The 10,325-nt window shown below is 45.8% G+C and overlaps 1 protein-coding gene across 1 annotated transcript in view; it reads left to right on the forward strand.

Moving 5' to 3' along the window:
- LOC102875179 (transcription initiation factor TFIID subunit 4-like) overlaps window positions 1-10,325 on the forward strand; it is a 32,810-nt gene that overhangs the window by 15,107 nt on the left and 7,378 nt on the right. The window contains exon 4 of the mRNA XM_006881759.1: window positions 10,063-10,323. Within this exon, the coding sequence (XP_006881821.1) occupies window positions 10,063-10,323 (261 nt within the window). The remainder of the gene's footprint in view (window positions 1-10,062; window positions 10,324-10,325) is intronic.

Below are 10,325 nucleotides of genomic sequence, written 5' to 3' on the forward strand. Positions count from 1 at the left end.
GATGCCCCTCTCCAAGGAACAGCCTCTCCTAGCAACACGCCCAGCGTTTGTTAGATGAAGCTTTATCATCTTTGCCTCCCAGGAGCACTCTGGCTGCACTTTCTCTGAGACCTATTTATTCCTTTGTCAGTCCATGGGATGTTCAGTATCCCCCCCCAACACCACAGCTCAAAGGCATCAATTCTTCTGTCATCCTTATTCATTGTCTGGCTTTCAGGTTCATAGCAAGTGATCAGAAAGGCCATGGCCTGAGTCAGACAAAACTTAGTCCTCAAAGTGACATTATTGCTCCTCAATAATCTAGAGAGGTCCCTGATGGCAGACTTTACAGTGCAATGTTGTTGTTGTTGTTGTTAAGTGCCGTCAAGATGACTCATAGACACACTATGAACAAAAGAACTGAACTTGTATAACTTTCATCATTTCTCCAAGTTCATACGGTTTCTGGAGGCAAGCTATTTCAGAAGTGGATACAACTCACGCTTCCAAGCCTAGTTTAATCTGGGAGCTCCACCAAACACTGTCCACCATTGGTAACCATTATTGCATTTGACACATCAGTGTCAAAATGTTTAGCATTCAGTGCAATACGTGCCCTGATTTCCTGACTGCTAGTACCAAGGATGTTGACTTTGAATCCCAGATGAAGTTGCTGACAGTTTCAATCCTTTCTCCAACTATCATGGACAGATCAAAGGCACCTACACGTGCTGTAAGCAGGGTTACTTACTGGTGGTGGGACGGGACAGGAAGTCCTTGCTTAAGGACACGTGAGTCAGGAATGGAAAGTCCTGCGCATCCCCGAGCCACCTCGCACTTTGCACAGCACACCTGCCCTTCTTTCCCATTCTGGAGAACTTGTAGGGGTGGTGTCTGACCTGGAGCCTGTCTGTCCCTGGACAGAGGCAGGCGGAGGCCTGTTGTGAAGGCTGCTGAAGAGATGTGCCCTGACAACACACGCAAGGAACCTTGTAAACATCAGCTGGCAAGGACCCTGCATTTCAGCAGAGCTGGACACACTTATCTACAGGGATCGTGCGCACAAGGTGCCCGTGCTAAACACCTGAGTGTAAAGGCCGTGGGGCGTGGTGGGGACCGTGATGAACCAGGAACTATGTGAGTCAAGGCTCGTTCTATGTCAGGTCACAAGGCAGCCATAGCAGATGCTGGGGACCGTGATGAACCAGGAACTAGGTGAGCCACAGCTCGTCCTGCGTCTGGTCGCAAGACAGCCATCGCCGATAGCTGGACCCATGCTTGATGGTCCCTTGGCCTCTGCTCCTTGAAGACCTACTGCTTCGAAGAGACCCTTTTGGCATCTTCCCGCAAAGACCTTTGTCCTCCGGGGGAGCAACGCACAGCTCGTTCCATCATGGTCCACTTTGTTGTGCTTTGCTGATACGAAGGTTTTTACAGTTTGGACGATTGTGGCAGCTCTTTTGTCGAGCGCGTCTATGGGGCCATTTTTTTCCCAACAGCTCACGCTCACTTTGTGTCTCCGTGTCACCTGTCATCCATTCTTCTGTCTTGTTCTGCATGGTCACCCCCGGATACAAGCCCTCTTCGCCTATTGCACTAAGATGTTACTGGTTGGATTGAGACAATTAGTCCTCTTCTAATCGTGGGTGACAAACACCCAAGGCGAGTCACTACGCATTTAGGGGTGGGTGAACCCACGCACGCTGCTCATCAGCTTACAGTAAGCAAGGTACACGCGGGCTTTCCGTTTCTTACTCATTAATCTGCAGTGCACGGTTTGACCTGTTTCCATCACATCAGTGAACACGATGAAGCCTGTGTTCCATTGCTTATTGGGTAAATCTGTGTGACTCGGGTGCCTGGCTCAAGTTCAAGTACATGTTGCTGAAGGGTGCTGTCCATTCGGTGTCGATGGGCCACAATTCTAAGTACTCCTGCCTTATTGGGTCCCTTGGCTGTGATGTTCACAGGAGCAATCACCAGGTCTTGGGTTTTTAGTTATTGTTGAATACATCATATGAGAAGATTGGTATTTTAATTCAGAGGCATTCTAGAGCTGCTATTTGTAACAAGTTCTGACACTGCCTTACTTTCAAGAGTGCTCTAAGCATGCATACCCTTCAAGCAAGAAGACTGTCCATAGTCTGTTTTAGAAAGATGGAGAGACACTCCATGTACCGGAAGGCTGGGACAATGAGCATTGCTTGGTCGCTGAAAATGGGAATATATCCCAAAGAAACCATAACCGCCACCCAAGAAAATATATGCACACCCATGTTTATCACAGCTTTGTTTACAATAGCAAAGAGTTGGAAACAATCTAAGTGCCCATCAACAAACAAATGGATAGAGAAGCTCTGGTATATTCACACCATACAATACTATGCTGCACTGAAAAACAAGGAACTCATGAAATATTATTCAAAATGGGTGACCCTGGAGGACAATACACTGAGTAAAATATCTGTCACAAAAGGACAAATACTGCATAGTGCCACTGTTGTAAAATGGGACTGATATCGGGGTTGTGGGAGACTGCGAAAGATGGGATAAATTATGTATACTGCATTGAAACAGATGAAGGAGAGAACTGTTTAAAAGGGATATATGATTAGGTATTATTGTCATGGCAGGAGTCCAGAAGGAAGGCTGCACAGTGGAGTGGACTTGGGGGGAAGGATTGTATAACAATGAAAGAATTTTTCTTTTACTTTTCAAAGAGAAGAGCCAACTGGTGGGAAAACATGGGCAGGGAGAAAAGTGCAACAATGAATGAATGGAAACAGTATGTCTCTGTAAACGTTCATTTAAACTAATAATAATAAAAAAGAAAAAATGAAGGTCAGAATTCAAACCAGCAAGAAGTAGCTGTATTTTGGCTCCAAGAAGCATTTTGTTGATATTGGCACTGTGTGGAGTGGTGCGGTCCCTTAGGAGTCGTTATTGGCGCCACTGAGTCAAACTACAACCAAATGCAAACCTTGTCACGACCGGCATTTTCTCACAATCTCTCCTAAAACCAAGGGGCAAAAGAAAAGGATGGATTCTGGAGTCCCCGCGCCACCTGGTGACGAAATGAAGGATCGCACATGCAAGGAGTCCATTGCTGGGAGGCCCCTCGCATTAGGCCAGGGAGGAAGGGAACCTTAGAGACCTAAGCGCATTATTAATAATTGCATCAACAGCTATACCGTATTGTATATTAATCACTGCATTAATACCTAGTATGCATTCACTCATTCATCCATATACTTATTCATCAGTTAATAGGTGCTAAGCACCTAGTTCATGGTAGCAACTCAAATGCAAAGATGCAGAATGTGGGTACCATTGGGTTCTGTCCTGTGCCTGATTTAAAGCGAAGTGCGGAGGCAGGGCTATGCCGCTGCCCTGCATCAGCCCGTCCGGTCCTACGCCATCTCACAACCCCTGGTCTGCCCGCCTCATTAAGGGCCTTCCTCTCCTTCGCTGGCCCTTTGCTTTCTCCAAAATGATGTCCATTTGCAAAGACTGACTCTTTTTTTTAAATTTGCTTTTTAAAATTAATGTTAATGAAAAGTTTACAGAGACTTTGGATTTCCATCCATTCATTGTTGCACTTTTCTCCCTGCCCAACCTCCTCCCCCCACCCACCCAGTTCGCTCTTCTCTTTGAAAAGTAAAAGAAAAATTCTGCCCAAGTCCACTCCACTATGCAGAGAGAGACTGGGTCTTCTTCATAACATGCTTAAAATACCCAAGGACGTCTCACCAGCCAGCCTTCTCAGCAACATTCTGGTGGTACTTCTTCCAAAACAGATCTGCTGATTTTCTGAGAAGTGCTTGCGGTTATGTTGTTATGTGCTATCGACTTGGAACTCACTCATAGCAGACCCTCCTATGGTTTTTCAGCAGCCGTGCAATCACATGGGAGGAGACTACCTAGCTTTCTCTTTTAGAGCAGGTGATGGATTTGAACCTCATGCCTACAGGTTGACAGTACAGCTCCTTATCACGGAGGCCACCAGAGCTCTTCTCGGAAGTCTTCAGTACATCTGACACTCTTCACCAGAACCACAGTTCAAAGGCATCGGTTCTTCAGAGTTTCTTATTTATTGTCTGACTTTCACGTGCCTGTGAAGCAACCAGTGACAGGAAGACCCCTACAGGATGGAGTGACACAGTGACTGCAGCGGTGGGCACAGGTGTGTCAGAGATGAGGCTGGTGTAGCACAGGACAGGGTTCAGGTCTGTTTGTAGGGTTGCTATGAGTTCTACTCAACTCGATGGCATTGAACAATAACGAAAATGTCTTGAAACATTTATTGCAGAGGATCAAAGACTACAGCCTTCAATATGGATTACATCTCAACATCAAGAGCACAGGACCAACACACCACATCATGACGGATGGGGAGAAGACAGCAACTGTCAACAATTTCATCTTACTTGGATCCACAATCAGCGCCCTCTGGTGTCGACACGTGGCAATTCTGAGAGTTCCAGCCTCATAGGATTTTCTGGTACCAGCAGTCAAGACCTCAAAAGACATACTGCATGGAAAGTGTCTGCTGTCAGGGACATCTCCACATTGCTGCATAGCAATGGTGTCAGTTTGAAAACTAAGGTGTGTCTGATTCAGGCCATGGTCTTTTCAATCACTTGCTATGCATCAGAGAGAGCTGGACAATGACAGGATAAGGATGACAGAAGAATCGATGCCTTTGAGTTGTGGTGTTGGAGAAAAGCACTTTCCCACGGACTGCCAGGAAAACAAACATGTCTCAAAGAAAGTGCTCCTTGGATGCAAGGATGTTGATGCTCTGTCGCACGCATTTGGGGCATGTTGCTGGCAAAAAGATATTATGTGGGGAAAGTGGAGAATTAATTCAGCAAAAGAGAGGAAGATCCCGAATGAGATGGATTGACATCACTGCAGCAATGTGCTCCAGTGCGTGAGAGATGATGAGGACGGCACAGGACAGGACAGGACCACAGGGCCATACTCGACACCACCACCACCTATCATACTTTACAGAAGTGGCTCAATGGGAGAGTTCTTGCCTTCTATGTGGGAGATCCAGGTTTGATTCCTGGCCAGTGTACTCTATGTGAAGTCATTGCTCATCTTTGTGTTTTAACAGGCTGCTGAACAGACTTCAGTGGAATTCTCAGACGAAGGCAGACTAGGAAGAAAGGTCTGGTGATCTAACTTTAAAATCCAGCCAGTTATCGCCATGTGGATCCCAACGAGTCCAGCTGGGAACCAATTAAGAGATGGCAGCACCAGGCAGCAATTTGTACTATGTGAACACTTTCACCACAATTTACTCAGCTATCTGGGTGTGGTGTGTCTCTCATCAAAGCTAGAATGTCTACCTCAAGAGGCCAGGGGATGGTGTCTGGTTGGATTTTGGTGCTGTAGCAGATAGGGCAATGTTCAGATTTGTTCATAGGATCACGGTGAGCAGTAGTCCACTTAATGGCACCCAACAACAACCACAACATCAGCACTTGTGTCTAGACTCACCCTTCTAGACAAAGCCCACACGTCTCCAAATCTAGAGACTTCATCACGGGCTTCAGCCCACGTACAAGCGTCCTCCTCTAGAGGGTCCGGGACCCTCCAGCACTTGCGCTAAAGCTGCATTTGCTGCACTTTGTATCGATACATGTTTGCTAACTCCAAGCGCCTTAAATCAGGCCCTTGTCTTGCTCAGTTTCTTTTTACAACAGGTAGGAGCCATTATGATGCAATAGTTAAGCATTTGGCCACTAACCAAAAGGTCGTTAGTGTGAAACCACCAGTGACTTTGTGAAAGAAAGACCTGGTCATCTGCTACAGGTAAGTCATCAATAAGGCTGCGCCTCCAACCACGTGTCTGTTCCACGAGGGGACCCTGGAGAGGCCACGTGGCTAAGTGGGTCACAGCCGATCATCTCTTCACAAAGAAGGTAGGTGCAATGCCAACCAGACTTGATTTAACAAGCTCAAGAAATGCTAAAAATCTGGGTATTGCAGTGTGAAAGTTCCCAGTGTTTATATTCTGGTTTAGGTGAAAACAAATTAGAAAAAAATCTCTGTGGGTAGAAGGAACAGCAGGCAGCGAGTTTTCAATGTGATGAAAATAAATGCCTCCGTTCACCTTCTGAGATAGTATTTCAATGCAGTCATTGGCGATGCTCTTTTCCCGTCTGCAGTGCTTCTGGGGACAGCCCAGGCTTTCTCCTCTGTCTCCTGCAGACAGATGAGGACATTCCCCAGACAAGAGGAGAGCTAGAAACCGGAGCTAAAAGGATGACAGTGGGAGATGCTAAGAGGAAGCCGGGGAGTCCCAGGAGTGAACTGGCAGGATGGGATTTCCTGCTGGAGGAGAGATTAGCTAGAAAGATAACAGGGCTGGGGCAACAAGAGAGGGTGTGGCCTCTGAGAAACAGAGAGAGGGGAACCCCTGAAGCACTGATGAAGCAGGGGTCTCTACAGGGGCCTAACTCAGAGCCATGGTTGCTACTCAGTCCACTGCTCTCTGTCCTGACTTAAAGCCAAGGCTGCCATTGTCCATCTCCCCAGATTAAATGACACTCTCCTGTCCCTTGAGACTCTGTGCAGCTCTTTTTTTTGACCCAGCCCTCTAGACAATCCCCATCTGATGGCCCTGAACTCGAGTTTAGAAGACTCTGTTAGCTGCTGACACTAGAGCTGTGGCTGCCTTCTTCCTTGCTGTGTTTTCAAAAGCCCAGTTGTATTTGTGGCTAGCTGCTGAGGTCAGCTCCAACACACAGTGACCCCCCACCTCTAAGAGGAGGAACCCTGGCCTGGTTCTGCACCATCGTCACGACTGTTGAGGTGCTAGCGTTGATCTTTGTGGCCCCACGTTGTACGAAGCCTCACCTCACATACTTTGTCCTTGGAGAAAGACATCATGTTTGGAAAAATGAAGGGCCAGTGCAGCAGAGGAAGACCTTCAACAAGATGGACTGACACACTGACTGTCACAATGGGTTCAAGGATATCAGAGATGGTGAGGATGGCACAGGACAAGGCCAAGTTCAGATCTGTTGTTCATAGGGTCACTATGAGTCACGGTCGACTCAATGACACGTAACAACAATGTGTACTCTGAATGCCTTTCAGACTAGGAAGGACTCTCGTGGGGCAGTGGTTAAAGTGCTTGGCTGCTAGCCAATCCAGACCCCCGAGCAGCAGGAAGGTGGAAGACGTGGCCGTCAGCTTCCGTAATGACTGCAGCCTCTGCCTTGCAGGGTAGCTATGAATGGGAATCGATTCAACAGCAGTGCACCGAGATTGCTTCCCCGCTGAGGGTGCCCACCTCCAACACTCCACTTGACAACATTCTGCTGTGACCCAAAGGACTCTCATTTTTGAATTTTCAGATGTGTGTCTTCATAGTCTGCCCAAGACTGAATGTTCCTATGAAGCTTGACACTAAGAATAACTCTGCTGGTGTTTAAAGATGTTGATCCTTCCAACGTGTTAGCAGGCCGCCACAGTACAACCAACTGAACAGGGAATTGGTGATAATTCTATCCTGCTGGCCATACATTCTGCCTTAGTGAATCAGTCATAGTGGTTTAAAGGTTATCACTCCATTGCTTTGTCAATGATTGAGCTAGAAACTGGCAAGAGAGTCAGTTCTGGCTCAAAAGATAGACATAAGGACATGAATGCTGGAGAATTCTGGGAGATGTCTTCCTCCTTGAAATAAAGACAGACAGAAAATTACAGAGAACAAACCCAAAGCCAAACCAAGCACATTGCTGTGGAGTTGATTCTAACAGAGTAGAACTGATCTCTAGTTTCCTAGGCTGTAAATCTTTATAGAAGATTGCCTCGACTTTTTCTCCCAGAGGGGCTAGTGTGTTAGAACTGCCAACCTTTTGGTCAGTAGTCAGTCCCTTTAATCACTACAACACCAGGGATCCTTGAGAACACACCAAACCTACTGCCATCAAAGTAATTCTGACTCATGGAGACACTCGACTGGGCTTCTGAGGCTGCAAATATTGACTGAAGGAAACGCCCATCTTTCTCTCATAGAGCAGCTGGTGGATTAGAACCATTGACCTCTCAGTAGACAATCCAACAAGTAATGCACTATGCCACCAGGACTCTTTAACAGAGAGGAGAATGTTAGCAAGAACTCTGTCAAAGGCAGAAAACTTTGAGAGTACAGAAAAACAAGGCACTTCTACTGAGCTGGGCTTTCACTATATTGAACCATTAATCCAACTGGTCACAGCTCATTGCAGATACAGAGGTGAAAACTGACCTTACTCTGAGTCAGATTTGCACAAATATAAAACAATGCCCTCCTTCTCAAAGTCTAGTTTTGTTTCAGAAAAAAGATATGTTCTTCATTAAAATGCTGTTTATATTAGCGGAGAATGAGTTGATAATTACAAATGAAAGCATATACACATTTGTCTGGTCTAAATTTCCTGTTTTACAAATTTAATACACACAAACAGAAGCATTTTGAGGTATTCAGCAATGTTTAAAAGAGTTAAGAACTCCTGGTTTTAAAATATGAGTCTACAATGGAACAGAACTGAGAACCCAGAAACAGACCCAGCTATCCATGGTCAACTGATATTTGACAAGAAAATCAAAGCTATCAAATTTCCCCAGTGATAACCTCTTCAACAAGTGGTGCTGGCAGAAAGCTGAAACAGGACCCACACTCACACTATAAACAAAAAATCAATTCAAGGTGGATCAGAGACCTGGGAGTAAAGCCCCAAACCATAACATTCATAATAGATAAACTGAGATCAAGCTTAGAAGCACTAGTTCAACGTATGAAGAGCCTGCCAAATACAAGCAGAAATGCACAATCTGAAGAGGATAAAATTGATGCATGGGACCTTCTAAAGACTAAATCTATGTGTGTATCAAGAGTCTTATAACAAAAGTTTACAGAATACTCTTGGGCCCCCACAAGAAAAAGATAAGCCAATTACAAAATGGGCAAAAGACATGGAAAGATCGTTCACAGAGGAAGATATTCAAATAGCAAACAGACACATAAAGAAATGCTCCAAATCACTGGCAATAACAGAGATGCAAATCAAAACCACAATGAGGTACCATCTCACTCCAGTAACAGTGGCAAAATTTAACAGGGCAGCAAGTAATAAATGTTGGAGAGGATATGGTGAGAAAAGAACTCTTACACATTGTTTGTGCGACTGTAAAATGGTACCGCAATTCTGGAAGGCAGTTTGGCACTTCCTCAAAAAGCTGAACATAGAAATTCCATGTGACCCAGCTATTCCACTACTTGGAATATACCCTGAGAAAATGAGAACTGAGGCACAAATGGAGATTTGTACACCAATGTTCATAGCAGCATTATTCACCATCCCAAGAACATAGAAACAGCCCAAATGTCCAACCACAAATGAATAGATTGAGAAGTTGTGGTCTATTCACACAATGGAATACTACATAGCACACAGGAGCAATGACTTTGTAAATTATTACCTAACTTGGGAGGAACTGGAGAGCATTATACTGAGTGAACTAACTCAGAACCACAGGACAAATATTGTATAAAATCATTATTGTAGAATGAGTATAAGGATCCAGGAGGGGTGGGAGAGGCTGGAAGCAGAGGGATGAGGATGTGCAGGGGGAGGGAGGATTAATCATGGGATTGTACAACTTGTTGGGTGGGAGCATGAGGGAAATTGAAAGACTCTCTTCTTGAAAACAATGTATTCGAATTTTGTAAATAAACTAGTATAAAAAAAGAAAAAGAAGGGCCTAGCGGCATTGAGGCAGCAATGGGCAGAATCAAGCTGCATACAGTATTTGTCAAAATACATTGTGAAATAGGTCATTTAACTGCAGTGTTTCCTCCTTCATACCATATCAATTATCTGTGCCTATAAATATTACATTCTAGTGTCAAAGTCCTTCACTGTCAAAGTCATTATTGTCAAAGTCTTAAAAGCACAATGTGAAGGATAGTGTGAAACATAATGTATATTAACTTTGTAAGCAAATTAAACAAAACATTTCTTTCTAAAAAATGCAAATTTGCTGAATCATTGGGAGACTAATCATCCTTTGCGCCCACAGGCCCCGCCCCCACAGGCCCCGCCTCCCGGCTGCGGCCACGCCCCCGTCCCCGCCCCTCCGCCCTCGCCGGGCGCGGCGCCCCCTAGTGCCGACTGCTGGAGCTGGCGGGCGCTCGCCACACCCCCCTGTTTCTGTCGGCGCACGGCGGGCGCCTATCCCTTTAAGTGGGACATACCAAGTCTTTCACGGTTCGGGGCCCTTCCTGAGTCAGCGATGGCGGCGGTCGACGCTTCCGGGTCCCGAGAAGGAAACGTGGGGCCTGT

The sequence above is a fragment of the Elephantulus edwardii genome, unplaced genomic scaffold (assembly GCF_000299155.1).
Source record: "Elephantulus edwardii isolate Elephantulus edwardi_28Jun2011 unplaced genomic scaffold, EleEdw1.0 scaffold00015, whole genome shotgun sequence".
Classification (NCBI taxonomy): domain Eukaryota; kingdom Metazoa; phylum Chordata; class Mammalia; order Macroscelidea; family Macroscelididae; genus Elephantulus; species Elephantulus edwardii.